Below are 19,953 nucleotides of genomic sequence, written 5' to 3'. Positions count from 1 at the left end.
CTGTTTCCATAAACGTTCAGCCTCAGGGAAAGGAGAACTTCTCATGTACACAGTGCTTTGTAGTTCACAAAACTCTTTGATGGATATATTATCTCAGTTGAACTTTGAAACTGTGAGGTGAGTGGAATGAATATCCGTCACTTGTTGGTGGAGGAAACTGATTTCAAAGATTGAGTTACTCGAGGGCCTTCAGTGAAAAACTCAAGATTTCTAGATCCACAGTCTTTGTGTCATCCCACCCCAAAGGGGATAGACATCACCCTTTACTTAGATCAAGAGAGTGACCTCAAGAACTCTCCTCCTTCTTGGCTAATTCCTCCTATTACCCATACGCTTCAAGGTCAAGGGTGACAGGCAAGCAGGAAAGACCACAGTTGTGAGGGAAATGAGGGGAAGTGATCATAGCTGTCAAGTATAACAAGCAAGCCCCCCACTCCTCCTCCCAACAGAATACAGTCTGCTTTAAATCCTTGGTTAGAAGAGCCAGCAGAGAGACACTAAATCAGTCTCTTCTTTCCTCACTGGTTTTTAGTTTTGAGCTGTTAAGCATTGTTCAGAGTGACTCTGTTGTTTGATTTGTATTGGCAAATTTGAAGTTCAGATCACACTGATCTGAAGCCTCTCTGCTCTGTTCTGTGAATCCAGGATGAGCGAGCGTAGTGGCAGCCCAGCCCAGACCTCCGTGGGCCACACCCGTCAGGCAGGCTAGGGTCAGCCTCAAAAGAATAGGTTTGTGTGCACCTGGGGAGCCTTTTGGCCCTTAATTCTGCCAGCAGGCTCACATAGAGGTCCATTTCAGAAAGCAGTGAGGAAAGCTGGGATGAAAGCTGATTAGCCTTTAAATGTCCACAATAGAGGAGTGCTTAAGTTAGTGTAAGTCCTGTGTGCACCTTGTTTTTGACATGGGACGATGTTTATGGTACAGTGAGGAGTGAAAAAAGCAAAGGGTATACAATTAGCATCCAGAATGATCGCAGCTCTTCTCTTTGTTTTTAAAAAGGCTGCAAACATGATGATGAAAGAAATCAGAATACGTAGGATTGTGTGACCTTGTGCAAGACACCTAACCACCTCCCACCTCTCGGGCCTCTGGCTCTTCTTCTTTAATACGGGAGCAGTAAAATCTTGCAGGGATTGGTGTGAGGACTAAATGAAAATGCTGTCGAGCTCTTTGCCAGGGCCGAGCATGTGGTCAGGCCCTCAGTGTGAGGCTGCTGTTGGATGGCAGTGGTGATCACTGTGAATTGTGCAAGACTCCACCTCTCTGGATTTGTCTAGATTTTCTCATCTTATGCAGTAGGTATATATGGTATTGTGATTGGAGAAAGGAGTTGTAGCTCTGTGTTTGATTGTCCTGTCCTTTGCCCTCTCTCAGGAAAGAAATGGCATAAATTAAACTAGGAGTTGAGGGGGGCAGATTAGAGCGAGCACTGCCCCCAGCCGAGTTCTCTCAGAGGGTGATGCTGCTCTGTGTCATTCCAGGTGGCCCCAGCGGATGGCTTCTCTGACCTCGCCATGCAAGTGATGACATCCCCATCAAAGAACTACATTCTCTCTGTGATCAGCGGGAGCATCTGTGTATTGTTCCTGATTGGCCTGATGTGTGGACGTATCACCAAACGAGTGACACGCGAGCTCAAGGACAGGTAGAGCCGCCTCGACCGCCAAAGGAGCTACCTGTCCGGTGCCCCATCTGTACAGCCCTCCTGTATAGTGTGCCCGCGCGCCTCGTTCTTCTGAGAGGCGACCCAACACCCGTGTTAGAGCAGCCGCAGGTACCCACCGCCCTGTCCCGCCTCAGACCTTGCCATGTCCACGTGTCCTCCTCCTCGACCACTTGGGCAGCGTCAGCAGCTGGCCGCTTGGGTTACTGCCTTCGTTGGCAGACTTGGGGTTACCTGCTTGTAGACAAGTCTCTCTCATACCAGTGGAACTACCAATACTTCCAGAACCAACTTATCTGACCTGCAACTCAAAAATGATTTTTTTTTTTTTAAAAAAGCACCAAAAAAGAAAAAAGTTTTTAAAGAAAGAAAAAAATGTATATAGTAACACATCTCCTCCAGGCTTGATTTGGGCAATGGGGTTATCTTTTCTGTGTGACTATGTATAATGAAGGCAGGACTTAAAAGGGGAAATGTACCACCCAGTGTGCTATGAACTGGGATGTCTTACTCATTTCTGAAAAGCACCTTTGGGCCACTTCAGGGCTGTGGACAACACTGAGTAGTGGGAAACCATTAATTAGCCTGCCCTGGGTCTTGTTATCTTCTGGTGAAACAGTGATGCCTTCCATTTCCCACCATAGGGGAGCCCCTGCTTTCAAGATCCCAAGGCCCTAGGTATTCTGATGATCTCCTCACCTCAGTGAAGTAAAGCACGAGCTTCCCTAGGCCAGGGACAAATGGGTTGGGAAGGAAATCACAAGTGTGTGAAGCTGATCAGTCAACTCATCTGCCCTGGGAGGTTGGCCCCTAAGGTCTAAGGCAGCAGGATCCTGTCATCTTCCTCCTCCAGGCCAGTGCAGGACTCGATTGGCCCTACTGGGGTTGCAGTGACTCAGGGGAGGGAGCTTAGGTCAGGAAGAGGGTGCAGGGGATTGACTCATTTGACTTTATTTTTCAGGCAACAATGCAGGTCAGTGAGACAATGGCATCTAAACACTGAGTGGCTCAGGGTGTGGCTGGCAGTCCATCCTGACCTTTCTGCAGGCTCAAGGCCACCTTCCCAGACAAGCCTCTTTATGCCTTTAGTTGGAAAGGGTATGGAAGGTTATTATATTAAAAGATGGAGGCTTTTCTCCATTATTTTTTTCTTTCTGTCCAAGTTGCTGTGTGTACCCACTGTAGTAGGCATTGGCTAAATGTTGTACTTTGATGATTCATCAGTCTTTCCAGTATCTGAGCTTTATGGAAGCAATATTCCTGGCTGTCCTCCCTTGTCCCTCCAGTGTGGAGATGACAGGTTTGGAGTATAAAGAGGGAGGAGTGCGGGCATCGTGGGTCAGCCCGGCACTCCTTAATCTAGTTGGGGCATGGAGTCACAGTGGCTGCACAAGAGGGCGGCGTGTACAGTAGGAGATATATTTATATAATATATATTTTATTAACCTGTTAGATGTCCACAAAGTATTATAACTCACGTGCCTAAAACTGTCCACATAGACCGTGCGCCCCCCCTTGCCCTGCCCCCCCTTTGCCGCTGTCCATGTGTGCTGTGGGACCTCCATGTCTGTCTTCCCTGAAATGTGTTCAGTACAAAGTGGGTCAGCTTGTGGATCAGTTGATCCAAATTACTCCTTGTCTAACCTGACTGACAGATATTTGAATACTGTGGTTTTCTTCTTTTTCTTGTTTTTTCTTTTTGCAATCCTCCCTGGAGGCAGTGGGTTCCAGAAGCCAGCTGTACATCCCCCTGCCTACGGTACTAGTCAACCAGGGGAGCTGCTAAGCTGCTTGGTCCCCTCAGTCCTACTCGTAGGGCCTTCCTGATTCTTAGCAACTACCCTGGGACTCTTCAGTCTCATAAAATTTGAAAATCCTGGAGCCAAGCAGCAAATCCCCTGCCACCACTGTTGGCCTGAATTGAGCTGGTCTAGAGAGTCCATATCCAGTGGCTTCCACCTGGGTGCTGGCAGTTTGAGATTAAGGACCAGGGATGCCATCTAAATGTAGGCCCTCACTGACCTATGTGGTGTGGATTACAGAGTAGGATAAACATTCACCATTTGATAAGAGTAGTTTAATGTGTCTCCATATTTCTGTTCTTTCTGAATTGAGAGAGAATCTTGTTAGTTGTCTGCAGCAAAAGTTTGAAAAGGAGTCTGATTCTTCAAACATTTATCACGTTTAGAAATGATCAGAATAGAAGGGGTAATTCTGCCTGTATCTTCAGTTGCTTGTTCTAGAAGCATTTCACCATCCTATTTGGAATAGGTTCACATGTCCAAGTCTTGAGATTCCTAAGTAGTGTAGTGTTCTGAGCAGTTTTCCATGTTCACGGGCCCAGCGCCATCTAAACCTGCAGCCCAACTGTATCCATTCTATACCCCAGTTGGTGTAACAGAACAGATTCTGGGACACCTCTGGTTACTGGCTTTATAGGTTAGATGTGGGTAAATCAACTAGTCAAGAACAAATTGAGAAGAGGAAACCATGGCCGTGGTGAAGGAACTGATGGACCTAGGCCTTTATCTCTTCTCCTGATGTTCATTCATGAACAAGCAGCAGGTAGGATTTTTGCCAAGGCCAAAGCTCCAGACAGTTGCTGAAATTACAGTAGCTAAGTAATTCTTCTGGCCTCATCAGCTCACTCCGGTGTCTTGGGGACTCGGTGTGTTCCACAACACTCCAGAGGCGCCAGGAGGCCAGTCTCAGGCTGGAGGCCCTGCACTACAGGAATCGGGGCAGAATGTCAAGAACGACTCCCTGCCCCTGCCAGACCTTGTGCCACAGGAGGGAGCTCTGGACATGAGACCTTTATACCCTGGCACATCCCAGCCTTTCTCCAATGCTGCTGTCCCAGGTGAAGGCTGCTAGCAAGGTGTGCCTCATGGGGGCACAGCAAAGGCTTGGGTTCACTCCAACAGGAGAGTCTCCTCCTCTGCACTCCTAGAGACCCTCTGGCTGCCACTGTCAGTCCCAGTTTTGTGGGTCCAGGCAGCTTGTTCTGAGCTACTGCATCCTTAGAAGCCAGGGGAATTCAAGTGTTTAGTGAGCAGGTGTTGACCTGAATTCATTGCATGCTTTTGTCTGTCTCACATCCTGCACTTAACTGTTCTGGGGATAGCAAGCAGCCTTGCCTTGGGGAGGGAGGGAGATTCTTCTTTCCTAGAAGTGACAGAAAATTATTTAACAGGTTTCATTTCTTCCCTTTTCCTGAAGTCATGTAATAGAAGAATCCGGGGTTAAGAGGCCTGTAGCATCTATTTACATTCTGTCAGACAAGGTGGAAAGGGAGTTAGGTGCTGACCTCACTCTGCCTTCCCCAGGGAAGATGCCCCCTCATATGTGAGGGTGACTTCTGGAAATGTCGCCCTTCCTTCCCACCTCCAGGCTGTGTACTATTTCTATTCCAAAGATCCCCACTCTAGTGAGTCATCTAGGGAAGGGTAGATTGCTTTCTGGGGCCTCCTTTCTGAGCTGGTCTCAAGTTCCTCTGAGAAGAAGTTTCATTTACCATTTCTTCCCCTGCTCCATCGAAAAGTAAACATTCTCCACATGTAATTTAGTCTAAGCAAGTAGATACGGAGGAGGAAGCTGGAACGGGATCCTTGGGAAGCAGCCAACCCAGCTTGATAAATTCAGCCTAGATTTGGCCATAGAGAAAAAAGAAATATATGGCTTTTTAAATTATGTGCATTTTGATATGTTTGCTTGTATTTCAGATTCAAATTCAGAGATCTGGGAAATCTCAAAGATCAAGTTTGAAATTTTGAAAAACCTCCAAAGATCCCTTGTATTTCTCACCGTTTTGGACATCCTCTAAGTAGTGTTATAATATGCAGCATTCCAGTGCCCTGAGTTTCTTCTGGGCTCTTATGGACACTCTGGCCTAACCCACCTCTTTCTTCCCCACTGATCTTTTATTCCCAAGGGCCGTGGAGCCAGAGCTGATGTTCTGGCCTGTGCAGCTCTCTCTCCCTTCGTGTGTCTTGGGTGGGTCATGTCTCTGCCTACACTCCTCTTAGTCCTCTCTAGGACAGTTGAGCTTGAAGCCAAAAGTACTTCATGCCCAGACCCCAGACAGAAGATAAACTTCCAGCAAACCCAGACTGACTCCAGAGTAACAGGCTTCCCCAGACCATCTAGTGAAATCACTGCAGAGACCCAGAGACTGTTTGTCCTCTGGAGCACAGAGGTGATAGGTACTGTCTCCTCAGGCTGGTGGTAACAGGATCCTGACCGTGGTTTCCTCTCCTTCCCCTTCCCAAGATCCTCCAGGACACACAGGTTGGGATGCGGAGATATGTACAGTAGAGAAATCTCCCTGGGCAAGGAGAGAATTCGGATAGTGCCTCTCGATTCTGTTTTGCCTTCCCTTCAGCGTAGAATTGACACCTGGACCCCAGAGCCCAGCAGGCCCTCTCCCAGACATGCTAGGGTGGTCTGAACAGGTGCCCCATCAGACTGAACTGTGCTGGACGGAGGAGCCATAGGAAGTCAGCAGCAGGAGGCATCCTGAGAGACTTCTCCCAGCACAGTGTCCCAGGTCGGTCCCAGCAGGAAAACAGACTGTACAGCAAAAGCTAAGAGGTCTTAGGCCTTTAACTTTTTTTTTTTTTTTTTAAGAAAGTAAGTAAAATTAACAAGCCTCTTTTGTAAATGGTTTTCCTTTCTATGTATAAAATATTGGCAGTTCCTTGTTTTTACATGTTCATGCTGTGTAATTTTGAGATGTGACTGAGATTCTGAACATAATGTGCATTTTTTTCTGTACAGATGAAATGGGAGAATTTAATAAAGAGTTTGCAGGTTTTTACTTGTTAAATCTTCTCTGTGATGACTGGGAGGACTCAACAACCACCTGCTTTGCTAGTAGAAGTCCACAGAGCTATGAGCTCTGACTGTGAACTTGCGCTGAGGCTCACAAAACTTACTGTTAGGTTTGTGGTGTTCTTGGCTAATTAGGTCAAGCCAAGTAGAGCCATAGGACTTTTGGAGGAGAGAGCTTTCTGGAAGTCAGCTGGAGTTTTCTAATGTGTCTAGAATTATTATTCTAATGATATGTTTAAGCCAATTTATGAGTCTCCTTCCCAGGCAGAGCACATGCCCAGAACCTGTCCTTACATGTACAGCACATGGAAGGCACCTGGTCTCCAGTGACCACCTCTATGAAGGCCTAGGTCTTGACCACATTTCTGTTCCATTCTCTGCCCTGTTCCCTTTTAGTCAGTCCTGCCTCCCCATTCCAGCTGCCCAGTCCTGGGTTCAGTGACTTCTGTGACACCCTTGCTGAGCCCTTTCTGTTACCTCCACTCTCAGCAAAGGTGATTTGTATGTGGATGTTAAAGAGTAATAGCTTAAGGAATTTGCATGGTAGCAAGGATTTCTTCAAGTAGTAATGTCTGTACGAGGATTTGAGTGATGAAATGTTCAGTGAGAAAGGAAGGGGTAACCTGGGACCCAGGGTTTCTTTTCAGAACTCCTCAGACTCATTCTCGGCAGCTGTCACTTAAGAGCTGGTGGGCCTGGGTGTAGAGTGGAGGCCAGGACAAGGTGAAAAGTAGACGAAGAAAGGAGGAAGAGGATTTGGGGGTCTTCTGAGTCCCAACTGCAATTAAGATTCCTCTATCTTAGGTGCTCTGGGAAACCTGGCACACGAGGAGCCAGGTGCCAAGTGCTCTTGAGTGTCCTGGAGAGGCGGCCTGGCTGCGTGTGAGCATGGAAGGTGAGGCACAGGGTTCATCCCTTGTCACCGGTATTCCCAGCAGGGGGAAGTGGCTCCACCAGCCCAGCGGCACTGGGCCCTCCAGCAGTGCTTCTGCATTGACGGGAACATGCTGTCCAGGTGCAGCCTCAGCAGCCTCAGAATGACCCGTCTCACCCCCACATTTTGTGTGTGATTTTTCTGGTAAGAGATATTTAGCCAACTTCAGTCCTCAAAGGCATCTGGCATTTCTTCTCAAAAGGGGCTAAGAACAGAAGGGTTTTAGCCAAAAAGGGGGAGAACCTTAGACCGTCCAACCCACTTGGATGAAGAAGTGAGATGCAGAGAAGGGTGGGACCTTACTTTCACAGACATCTAGGTGGCAGCAAAACGAGACTGTCTGCTTCTGCCACTTCTTTTTTCCTCTGACGAGCCAGACTTGCTTTGGCTAGTCCTGTATGGCCAAACTACAAGCCCAGCCTGCATCAGGCTACAGGAAGGGGCTGCTGATCTCTCCTCAAGGGTCTGCAGACTCTGGACAGACCTCCCTGGCCCAACATAATCCACAGCACAGCAGTTCTTCTCACATTCCTTGTATTTATGGAGAAACTTGGATAGTCTGAGAGACAAAACGGGGAGCCAAGGGATAACAAAAGGCAGCAGATGGAAGCTCGCTGGGGCAAGGAGGGAGAGACTGGGGTGGGGGAGGTCCTTGCAGGACTTCTGGGGTTCAACCACTCACTTAGAGGGCCCCAGCAAAGAGTGTGGCTTTGTCCATCTGTGCCCTGGAACCAGGAGCTGCTGCTCGACCTCTTGGGTGAGGGGCTCCATTGGGTGGGCCCCACAGCATGATTCCTCCAGAGAGCAGCCAGGATCAGGCCGCGGACCAGAGCTATGCCCAGCAGTACAGGCAGCAGCAGGTGATAGCTGTGAGGGTCTGTTTTAGCTCCACTGTGGGGGAAACAGGTACATGGTGAAATCTGGGCCCACCCAGCCCTCTGACTGCATTTTCCTAGTCTTCTCCCTGCCACTGCCTCCTTCCAAAGAGCTTTCTTTGACTCACTTTATCCTCCTAGGATAACGGTGCCTTCTGCACCGTTGAATTCCCCATTTACAGATGAGAAAGTTAGACCTACCTTCTTCTGTAAGGACAGATGACTTAGACTGGATATGATGGGTACATGGGTGGGTCTCAGGCCAAGAGAGGGTAGAAGACTCACCCAGGGGGCCACAGACAGTTGGGGGCAGAGCCAGGACTAGACCCAGATGTTCTTGAGTGGGTCTACACACCTCCCCAGAAGTAATTTCAGGGTTCATCTCTGACTCTGCCTTGTCCACAGGGGCTCCTCAGGTCCTCCCGTGGGGGAGCTCCTCTCCTCTCCAACCTCCTGAGTGTCCTCTGTGATCCTGTCCCGCAACCCTCAGCAAAGTTTTCCTTGCATTCTAAGCATTGCTTCTCTGACCTAGACTTCTAGATTCACTAATGTTCAGACTATGTTCCTCTCTCATCTCTTTGTTCTGACAAATATTTAATACTCCATTAATATTTGTTGAATGTGTTTGACAGTGCAAGGTCATGGCTTTGCCATCTAGGTAGTCCCAGGTCCCAGGTCAGTGTCTGGGGGCCCAGATCAAGTAAATGTCTCCACTGTTCTCATGAGTCTCATTCCAGTTCTCCAGTACCAGCCTTCTGCACCATGGAACAGAACAGATGCCTTGAAATAGCTTCCCTCTGCTGTATCCTGCAAAGGAAACAAATGGGCATTCAGCACACCAGAGATCACAGCCAGGAGTGACAGAGTGGGTATCGACTTCACAGGTAGTTTGTCTGACAGCATCACAGCATCATTGTTCAGGCTCCAAACCTCAAGTCCAGGCTTCACCTAGAGGCAGGGGCAGAGCCAGGGGTGCTCAGCCACACACAGCACTTCCGTCTTGAGCTTCCAGGTATCCAGGGGGTGGTCTGGATGTCTAGGTTCTAGGTGGCAGCATCAGGAGAACCGGAGTTCGCCTCATGGGTCCTCAGTAGTGGCAGTACAACCTCTGAGGCCCCACTCTGGTGCAGGCCTTTGCAGGTCACAGACGTCCCTGCCACCTTAGGCAGCCACAGCCTGTGAATCCCCAGCTTCTCCAGTGAAGTCTCCTCCTCCTGGTGTTGGCCTCTCAGGACCCAGGAGAGCCTCAGAGGGTCAGGATGGTGGTCTAGGGCCACAAAAAAATGCATGGAAGGGAAGGCCAGAGGCTCAGATAAATAGCCTCAGCGAGGGTGGCCAGAGAGCTGGGGATTGCATCTCAGCTGTAGGGAATGATGGGAGGAAGGATGTCACCCAGCACCACCAGCCTCTTCAGTCCCAGTCCTACTGCCTCCCCTATCTTCCGAGGGCCTCCAGAGACCTGCTTCCCTTCCTCCAGGGGCTTCTCTTGCCTCTCACAGAGCCTTCTAGCTGTTTAGTAGAATATGAGCTCTGGGCTTTACCGTATGCACTTTCCCCTCTTTGGGCCTCCGGTATCCTTCCTACAGAGTAACGGATGGGAATGGATTTAATGTTCTTGATTAGGCTTCCCCTCCTGAGCCTAAAAGTCTGGGTCTAAGGCATCTGTGTCCACTCTCAAGTGCTCCTGGACAGTTCCCCCATCAAGATTCTTGAGCCTCTTGCCTGCCAGCAGGCCACTCTTCTGAGCCTTTCTTCTCTTCTACTTCTTATTCCTACCAATCAAGGCTTCTTCTAAGGGAACTTCAGCATCTACACCTATCTTCCCAAGTGCATTTCCATCTCTGCCATTGCAGTCCTACATACTAGAGGCCCAGGACACTGTACCCTGGGAGTCACCCTGATAGAGCAGACTGGTGCCCTCTGAAGACTTACCAGCCTGAAGACCACATGGCAAAGTAGTAGGTGCCCTTGTCAGCAGGGCTGGCATTGCCCACAGTAGGATGTGCATCATTCTGGGCCAGCTCCATCTCTGCCAGCCAGGAAGTGGGAATTCACTCTGAAAGCATAGGTTGGGGCACCTTTCGCTGACTCAGAGGAAAGCGGGGCCACTCCCCATCAACCTAGTACCAAGACAAGACATGGGCCTGGCAGGACTGCCCCTCACTACACATCAGATCTGTAGATTGCCTTGTCTCCTCAGTACAGAAGGCTGAGACTCAAACATCAGAGGGCTGGAAGACCTCAGAGGCATTGGAGGAGGTAGAGAATAGTGACCCACTCAAAATGACTCTATGGTCATTTATTAGGCACTTTCAGCTCTGCCTAGTATGTAGTCTTAACAGGGGCCATTTGATAACAGCTACCAAAATTGTAAATCAACATTCTGCAATCTAGCAATCTTTCTATAAATTAGCCTATAAAAATAATTGAACTCATGTATATTGATATACCTACAAGGATGATTTTTTTTTTTTTTTTTTTTTTTTTTTTGTGGTGTGGGATGATTTGTCATTAGGAAGTTCGGGGCCTTAAGGATGATTTTTATAAAGGAGAAACTACTGTAATTAGAGGAGAGGTATCCATATGATACAGTACTGTGCAGCCCCCCAAAAAAGTGTAGAACTCCCACTTCTGGGTAGGATGGAGTAGTTTATAGCCAAATAATATGTCCAGTGAGAATGACTAGAAAAGCCAGAGAAACAGATTATTTTTCTGGTTTAAGACAGTTGCAGAAACAAGTGACCAGAGGTGTTAAGATTGTGGAATGGGGAGAACCTAAAGAGGTGAACGTCAATCTGCAGCCAACTCTGGCTAAGGATGCAGGTTTTCCCCAGGCAGAAGGCTGCAGGGGGAACAAAAGAAATTAGTTTTTTAATAGTCTCGTGGGTTAGAGTGACAAAATTGAAGGTGTGAGGGATCTCAAATGTATGTTCAGGATTTCATGCCATTTACTGAAGTCTGAAATTTTACAACATGGAAACCTAAAAAGCTAAGCCCAAACCTTTATAAAACTGTAAAGCTGAGCAGAATTTTGCAGAAGTGCAGTGCTGAGAAGATAAAGGTTAGAGTTCAAGATCTCTCAAAAAGGAAGACCCTTGTGAATACACCAGGATTTCAGTTGATAGTCCTAGAGGCTATGCCTTAGGAATCGAGGCAAATGAGAAGTAGTTGGAATTCTATCGAAATTGTATTGCATAGACTTCTAACTAATCATTATAGAAGGAATTATGGAATTAGAAAATCACCATTTGACAACCACCATAATAATAATTATGCAGGCAAGAAGCATCAATAAATGCTAAAGCTCATGGGCAAATGTTTGGGGATATGTATGTGTGTGTGTGTTTCAAGAACAGGGTGTTCATATATTTAGTGCCTCCCCCCAAATTGATAATGACAGAAAGGAAACAAAAATAGTAATTTAATAGTAATTTACAGTGGAGAAATCTGGCAGGTGCATCTTAACCACGTGATCAAAGTTAACATTGACAGGAATGGGACAAATAGATATCACATGCCTCCTGATATAATACATTGAGGACACATGGTCTTTTATGTCGTATTCCTGTCAAAAATGCATAGCCTGAATCTAACCATGAGGAAACATCAGACAAATCCAAGCTGAGGAACATTCTACAAAATAACTGGCCTGTACTCGATCATGAGAAATAAAATTAAGGAGCTGTTCCAGATTAAAGGACACTACAGAGACATGATAACTGAATGCAGTGTGTGATTCTGGATTGAATCCTAAATGAGAAAAATTTTGTTAATTCAGCATTAAAGAATATTGATGGGAGAATTAGTAAAATTTGACTAAGATTTATAGGTTAAATCATTGTTAATTTGCCGATTTTGATCATTGTACTGTGTATGCTGACACTGGTGTTTGACTTTGCATCAGAAATGATGGAAGCCAGGAGACAATGAAAACATTTTTAAAGGTGAAATAAATCCAATATGGAATGTTTTCAGCTAATCAAAATAGTCTTTAAAATAAAGATACTAGAAAAAGCTGAGAGAATCTTTCACCATCAGACTTACACAAAAGGAACTCCAACAGAAAATTGTTGCACAAAAGAAAAATGACCCTAGACGGAAATGAAGGAATGTAGAGCACTAGAAAGGGTACGTGGTTAAATACAAATAGATACTGTTTATACAGAGCAGTTGAAATGTCTTTAAAATACTCATTGACTTAAAATGTCTTACAAGAACAACACAAAAATTGGGAGAAAGCAAGTGAAGTTAAATTGTCCTAAAATTCTAACTTTATTGGAGAAGTGATCAAAGTAACATTGTATTAGACTATTAAGTTGGAAATGCATATTTTAATCTGTAGGAATATCCACTAAAAGAATAATAGAATGTATAATGAACAAGTTACTGGAGAAGGGAATATTCTTAAAAACAATCCAAAAGAAGGCAAGAGAAAAGGAAACAAGAAACAACATAATAGATATAAACCGAAATATATTACTAATTACACTAAATATAAGTGGACTAAATTCTACAATTAAAAGACTAAGAATGGATTAAAATCTAACAACTATATTCTGCTAACAAAAGATACACCTTAAATATTTCAATCAAAAGATTGAAAGTAAAAATGTTAGTAAAGCTAGTTTTAGCTATACTAATATCAGACCAAGTAGTCTTAAAGGCAAGAAACATTACTAAAGATAAAGATGTACACTTGATGAAAAGGGAGTCAATCCATGAGAAAAAGGCATAAATATAAATATTCCATATCATCATATTAAATGTAAGTGGTCTACACACCTCAATCAAAAATTGGACTTAAAAAAAGCAAGACCCAACTGTATTCCACCCACAGGAAACCTATTTAAAGACAAAAGTAGTTCAAGAGAAAAAGATGGAAATACTACACTTGAGCTGCTATGAATTTTTTTTTTAAGTGAAGTGGCAGTATCAGATAAAGGAGATTGGTGAACAAAAGATATTTCCTGACAATAAAAAGGTTTATTTTGTAACATTAAAGAGTTCAGTTCAAGAGAATATAACAATCCTAAACATTATGCACACAACATGTTGTTTCAAAATAAAATAAGCAAAAGTAATAGAACTGCATGCAAAAACAGTAACAGAATTTGACACTCATCTTTCAATATTTGATAGAACAAGTAGAAAATTACTGAGGATAAAGATGACTTGAATTATACTATTAACCGATCTGTACTAAATGGTATTTATAGAACACCCAACAACTGCTGAATACACTTGTTTTCAAATACCCAAAGAACATTTATCAACTTATCATACTCTGAGCCATAAAAGTCTCAAGACATTTAAAAGGATTCAAGTCACACAAATATGTTCTCTGACAATAGAATTAAATTAGAAATCAGTAACAAAGATATTCGGAAAGTAACATATTTCTAAATGACCCATGGGTCAAGGAATAAATCAGGAAGTAGATTAATATTTTGACCAGAACGAAAGTAAGAACACAACATACCAACGTGTGGGATGCTGCAGAAGCTGGCATGAGGACATGAGGCATGAGGGATCTTAATTCAGGTGATAAAGGTGTTCTAAAACTAGATTATGACAATGGTTGCATGGTTTGGTAAATTTAATAAACTGTACAAAATAGGTGAATTTTATGGCATTTATATTTGAAAGTTTTTAAAAACAAGGCCTGAAAAAAAAAACTTACATCATTTGTAGACCACCTGATGGTAGACATAGTAAATTTTAAAATACATGCTGTTAGAATTAATAAATGAATTTTGCAAGGTCACTGGATACAATGTGAATATAGAAAAATAAATTGTATTTCTACATTATTGGCTACCAAAAGACAATTAAATTTATGAAACAATGTCATTTATGACAGCATTAAATATAACAAAATATATGCAAGTCCTCTGCTGAAATCTGTATAACATTATTGAAAGAAACAGAAGATGTAGATAAGTGGTAGGGGTATACTATGTGCATGCATTGGAACATTCAGTATTTTAAAGATCTCAGTTCTCCCCAGACTGATGTAGTGTCAAACTAGTCCCAATCAACCCCCAGCAGGTTATTTTGTGGGAAATGATAAGCTGATTCTAAAATTGTTAAGAAAATGTAAAGGACCTAGAATGTCCAGGGCAATCTTGAAGAAAACAAAGCTGGGGAACTTACATTGCCAGGAACCTAAATATTAAAAGACAGATGTAATGCAAATGGTGCAGTGTTCATGCAAGGATAAACGGTGGACTCATAGAACAGAAAACAGAATCCAAGACATGTATACAGCTTTATGATAAAGGGATATAACGAGGCTATGAAGAAAGGACAGTCCTTTCAATAAATGGCACTGGTTCATGATATCCAAAGGAGATGAATTTTAACCTCTACTCTTAGCAGACCCACAACCAAAAATCTGCTGGGTTATATATCTAAATTTGGAAAGTAAAACAATAAAGCTTTTAGAAGGAAACAGAATATCTATGAGCATAAATCTTACAATCTTAGGCAAAGATTCCTTGAATATTAACGCTAAAAAAAAGTTATAATGGAAAAACAACATTAAAATCAGGAGCTTCTGTTTATCAAAAGACACCATTAATAATGAAAGGTCTATGTAGTGGAAGATATCCAAAACACATAACCAACAAAGGAGCCCTATTTAGACTTTATGAAAACCTCTTACCTATTAAGAAAAAGCCAAACCAATAGAAAAATAGGCAGAAGACTTGAACAGGCCCTTCACAAAACAGGATATCTTAAAGGTCAATAAATCTAGGAAAAGGTGCTCAATCTCGTTAGTTCTTAGGGAAACAGAATTGAAGACAACAATAAGGTAAGCTGCACACACACCTGAATGACTAAAATGAAAAAGGTAAATTTTGTTTTGGCAAAGATGTAGAAGAACTGGAATTCTCATACTTTTGTATTTATCTGGTTTTGTTTTTATTCCAAAATCTGAAGGAAATACTTGAAACCATTAATAAGTAGCAATGTATGGGTTTAGGATTATGGGAGGTCTTATAACTTTCAGTATTTCTATTGTTTAATTTTTTTTAAGCTTTACTATTGTAAGGAGGCAGAAAGGAAAAGTCTTACATTTTTAAAGGAACAAGCCCATCTCCCACCACACATGAGCCCCAATCCCCACTGCCTCATGGCATCTTCTCACCCTCATCTCTCCTGACCTTCCTGCAGCACTTATCTGAAAACTCTTGTCTCAGGGCCTTGTCTGCCCCAGCAGCCCCCCAGTGCCTCAGTCTTAATCCAGGCACCTCACTTCCACACATCCAGGGTAGCTGTTTGCTGAGGACTACTCAGTTTCTCTCGTCTCATTTCCACAAAATTAGGAACAGGCCTAATTCTGCATCTAAGCGACTTCACCAGCCTCCAGACGAGTCTTCTCAGTTGGCTGTCCTGCAGATCCTCTGAGCCCCAGTTGGCTTTGCCTGCCACCTGCATGGCCTCCCACCTGCTCCTGCTGACCCCTCACCTGCTTCAGCCCATTGTTCTCCAGACTCCACCACTTTCACCAGACCCAACTGTCCAGCCCTGCGATGGCTCCTGTGCCAGCTGACTACCCCCGGGGCAGCTCCCCCACCTACTAGGTGTGTGAATGGTCGGGATGTGTAAGCCCCAGTTTCACCTGTAGAGTGGGGCTCATAGAATCTACCTAGAAGAATTGCCATAAGGATTAAATGAGCTAAAGTCTAGCACACACTGACTGCTTAATCAAGGCCACCTATTTCTACTATTAAGCTTCTTGGACAGCATTGTACAGGTGATCCCCACCACCAAAGTACAGCCTCTGCCTGGCGCTCTTCCTGCCATCCCTTAACAGCCCTCCCAAGCACCCCCTGCTCCAGGTCAGCCCAAGCACCAGGCAAATGATGCTTTCCCCAGAGACCTCTCCCCTTTCACTGCGCTCCATCTTTCAGAACTGCACCCAGCTGCTCTCCCAGCCCATGGCTTCTGATACTCTCCCCAGCCTGAGGCCCCTCATGGGCTCCTAAACCAGGATTTGTCTGTTGGACAGCCCCCCACCCCTATGAAAAAGGAAAGAGACTCAAGATTGGGAGGGGAAGAGGGAACCCTCACTTGAGGTAGAGAGCAGCAGCCAGAGCCTCAGGGCTGGGATGCCATAGCTCCTCTCAGAAGCCTTGGTTGGGTTACCATTTCCATATCATCCCTGGAACAGAAGATGCAGCACTTCTCCGACTGAGCCCTCCTTGTGGCCCCAGAGCCAGGGACTTGGTATCTGCTTCCTTCCTAGATGTGGAAGGTAGGGGCAGACGCATGCTCAGTGCATCATGGGCCAACCCCAATATCCGGGTCACTTGGAAAGGCCCTGCTCTGAGCTCTGGTGGGTTTGGGTAGGGCATCTGGATGCTGGGGTGAGCACAGAGGATGACTTTATTTGCAGTGAACAAGAACACAACTGCAACTGGTTTAAGCAAAGGAGGTGGTTTATTGGCCCATAAAGCAGAAGTCCTGGGGGGGAGGTTCTAGCTTCAGGAATGGCTGGATTCAGGGACTTCAGCTGTGATGTCAGAAACGCATCTCTCCTCTCTACCTCCCTATTTCAGCAGGCTTTCCACATGTGGCGGAGAGATGTCCACCAGGCACCCAAGGCTCATGTCAGCCAGCTTCGCCACCCCACGGAAAAGGAGAAGCCTCCTTCCTGTTGCTTAGACAGCATGCCCAAGGCTGATGTTGGCTGACCTAGTGTAGATCATGTGTTTGCCCAAACCGATCACTGTGGTCAGTGGGCTGGGGGAGTCCTGGGTCACTTGTGCCCCTCTGGAGGCAGGGGAGGAGAGAGCAATGTCAGCTGATCTTTGAGGACTTCAGGTTGTTGGGAAAGCTGAATTCAATCACCAGAGGATGCAGGGTAAACATCTACCTGTCCAGCAGAAGGGGGACCACCTCTCTGCAGGCCCCTCCCTGCTCAGTTCAGCAGCCGTACCCTGACCACAAAGCCTCCACCTCGCTGCCTCTATGTTAAAGGGCGCCTCTGCTTCTGGACGGGCCTCAAGTAGTGGGCAGCAGTTTCTCCTGAAGCTCAGAGAGAAAATCCCTGAGGGCCTGGTACCAGGGCCCTGAGACACCCTCCCCTCCCAGAGACCAAGACCTCTTGGCTCTCTGACAACAACTGAGATAATAATAAACAATGGGCCTCCTAACCCCCCACCAGGCTGGGCTGCAGGGTGGACTCAGTGACACTAGGTGCTGTCAAGCGCTTAGCGCACATGGTCTAGCAGGTCGGATACATGGGGAATGAGGTGGGTTGTATTCTCTAGGATGGTCACCACAGCATGTCCTATTCCATATGCCGTTCTCTCTTTCACCTCATTATTTGTTATTTTTTGCATTGAGATAAACCTGACATGCAGTGAACCACACATATCTTGACAATTAAGTAAATCTTGGCATGTATCATCACCATCAAGACTGGAACATGTCCACCATCCTAAAAGTTTTCTCATGCCCCTTGGTCACCCCTCCCTCCACCGCACCCCTGGCATCTCCAGGCAGCCGCTGGTGTGCTTTCTGTCACTATGGGTTAGATGGCATTTTCTACAATTTTATATAAATTGAATACTGCTATACATACACTTTTCTCTTTTGCTCAGTGTAATAATTTTGAAAGCCATGTTGTTGCATGTATCCACAGTTTACTCATTTCAATTGCTAAATTGTGTTACATTGTACAGCTAGACCCTAATTATCCATTCACCTATTGATGGACATTTGGGTTGTGTCTCAGTTTTGGCTAGTTAAAATAAAGCTGCTATGAACACCCGTGTGTAAATCTTTGTATGGACATTTTCATTTTTCTCAGGTGCACACTCAAGAGTTGCGTGACTGGGCCATATGGTAAGTGTGTGGTTAGCTTCCTAAGAAAGTTCCAAGCGATTTTCCAGAGTGGTTGTATGAGCGCAACCTCAGCAACACTGGGTATGGCTAGTCTTTCGTATTTTAGACATTGTACTAGGTGTATAGTGATGTCTCACTGTGGTTTTAATTTGCATTCCCTAATGACTGATGCTGTTTGTTGGTCATCAGCCTGAAAGCCCAGCAGGGGCAAGAGACCTATAAGTAGGTGTTCTGCCGACGACCAGCCTCAGCCACCAGACACGTAAGTGAGCAAACCCTCAGATGGTTCCAGCCCCCACGCCACCCCTGCTAGTGCCATGTGGAGCCGAAACAGGCTGACCCCATCAAGCTCAGCCCAAAGTGCAGATGTGTGGGCAAAACAGTTGGTGGATGTGTTTAAACCAGTATATTTGGGGGTGGTTTTATGCAGCAGGTTTATGGGATCAGCAAGTCCAATAGCTGTGATGATGTTATTACCACCAACCTAGTTCGGTTCACCCATGTGTGGTTTATGTTTTTCCTACATAAACAAACCCTCTTTCATTTCTGGAATCCTAGCTCCAGAACCTCGCTTCTGACTGTAACTTCTTACCTTCAGGTCTCACAACTGCCCCTTCCTTCTGGAGCCCTCTCTCCCCAAGACCCCTGTATTCTCCAGTTCTGTTACATTAGATCCAGCCTCCCACCCTTTGGGATGGAGTAGAGTGGTGAAGAGTTCAGGCTCTTCTGCTGGGCTGCCTGGACTTGAATCGTGTCTCTACTACTTTTCTAACCTGTAAGAAGTTAACGCAATTCTTTAACCTCTCTGAGCGTCAATTTTATCTTCCATAAAATGGAAATGGTAGCACCTACATCAGAGGGTGATTAGAAGACTTAACTGAGATGATCCATGTAAAGAACCTAGCTGACTTAGCCTGGCACCTGCTGCTGTCTGATGTCAGTAGGATGTAAGATGCCCTCCTTCCTCTCCCAGGGAGCTTGCCTGCCCAGCTTCTGATGGAAAGACTCAAGTGTATGGATGGGAAGAGTTAATATTGATGGTTCTAGATTTACCAACTTTAAAATACTTGAGTTTTTAAATCCTGGCTTTCTCTCCTCACAGGTTGTGTACTGCCGGGCAAAATGTTCCCCCGCCTGAGCCTGCTCCCTGCCCCCAGAACAGGGGTAACACTGTCTACCAAAAAACATGAATGCTGTGATAAAAGTCACCATCCTGATACAAGGTAAGCCCCTGATGTAAATAGTAGCTATTAACACTAATAACATTTACCCCAAGATACAGCAGGTAACAGGTTACCTAAGAAGGTGAACAATGGTAGGGGATGACTTTTCAGTCCATATATTTGGAGCCTTAAAATATTTATATTATCTATATTAAATCCAAATTTTAATATATTTTATAAAATTCATAAGCTAAAATTAAATACACTATACTGAGTGCCAGGTAAATATTTCTATCCCATTTTATGGTGAAGAAAACGAGTCTCAAAATGTGGAATAAGCTGCCAGGAATCCAGCAGCCAGTCAGAGCCAGAACCAGGATTAGAACCCGCATCTGCCTGATCCAGTGCTGCGGCCGTTGCCTGGACTCACTGTCTGGTTTCTGGGTAAGCAGTGCTTCGGTGGCCAGGCAGCATAATGGGTGAGAGTACCTTCCAGAAATCGGCTTCCTAGTGAGAAGCTGCCAATGCCCAAATGCTCCTTAGATTTCTGAAGACAGGGTGTCTCCTCTGGTGCCTTCCCGCTCGGTCCTGGCCTCCTTTCCCTCCACATTTGTACCCCATGGAGAGCAGCT

General features: G+C 45.3%; 1 protein-coding gene across 4 annotated transcripts in view; it reads left to right on the top strand.

Moving 5' to 3' along the window:
• The window catches only part of GLG1 (golgi glycoprotein 1), a 168,484-nt gene extending 150,437 nt beyond the window's left edge, over positions 1-18,047 (top strand). Inside the window, exons 26-27 of one of the 4 annotated variants that reach the window (XR_012126688.1) lie at positions 1,483-1,775; positions 5,387-6,489. Coding sequence is in view for 3 of the 4 variants with exons in the window: in XM_073225973.1 (XP_073082074.1) it covers positions 1,483-1,646; positions 16,868-16,973 (270 nt within the window). In the remaining variant the exon portion in view is untranslated. Of the gene's footprint in view, positions 1-1,482; positions 1,776-5,386; positions 6,490-15,631; positions 16,817-16,867 lie in introns of those variants that run through there. The other 3 variants (XM_073225973.1, XM_073225974.1, XM_073225975.1) reach the window with 3 other exon arrangements.
• The last annotated feature ends 1,906 nt before the right edge of the window (positions 18,048-19,953 follow it).

Source organism: Manis javanica, chromosome 17, assembly GCF_040802235.1.
Source record: "Manis javanica isolate MJ-LG chromosome 17, MJ_LKY, whole genome shotgun sequence".
In the NCBI taxonomy this organism is placed as follows: Eukaryota; Metazoa; Chordata; class Mammalia; order Pholidota; family Manidae; genus Manis; species Manis javanica.
This window is presented reverse-complemented; position numbering and strand designations above follow the sequence as displayed.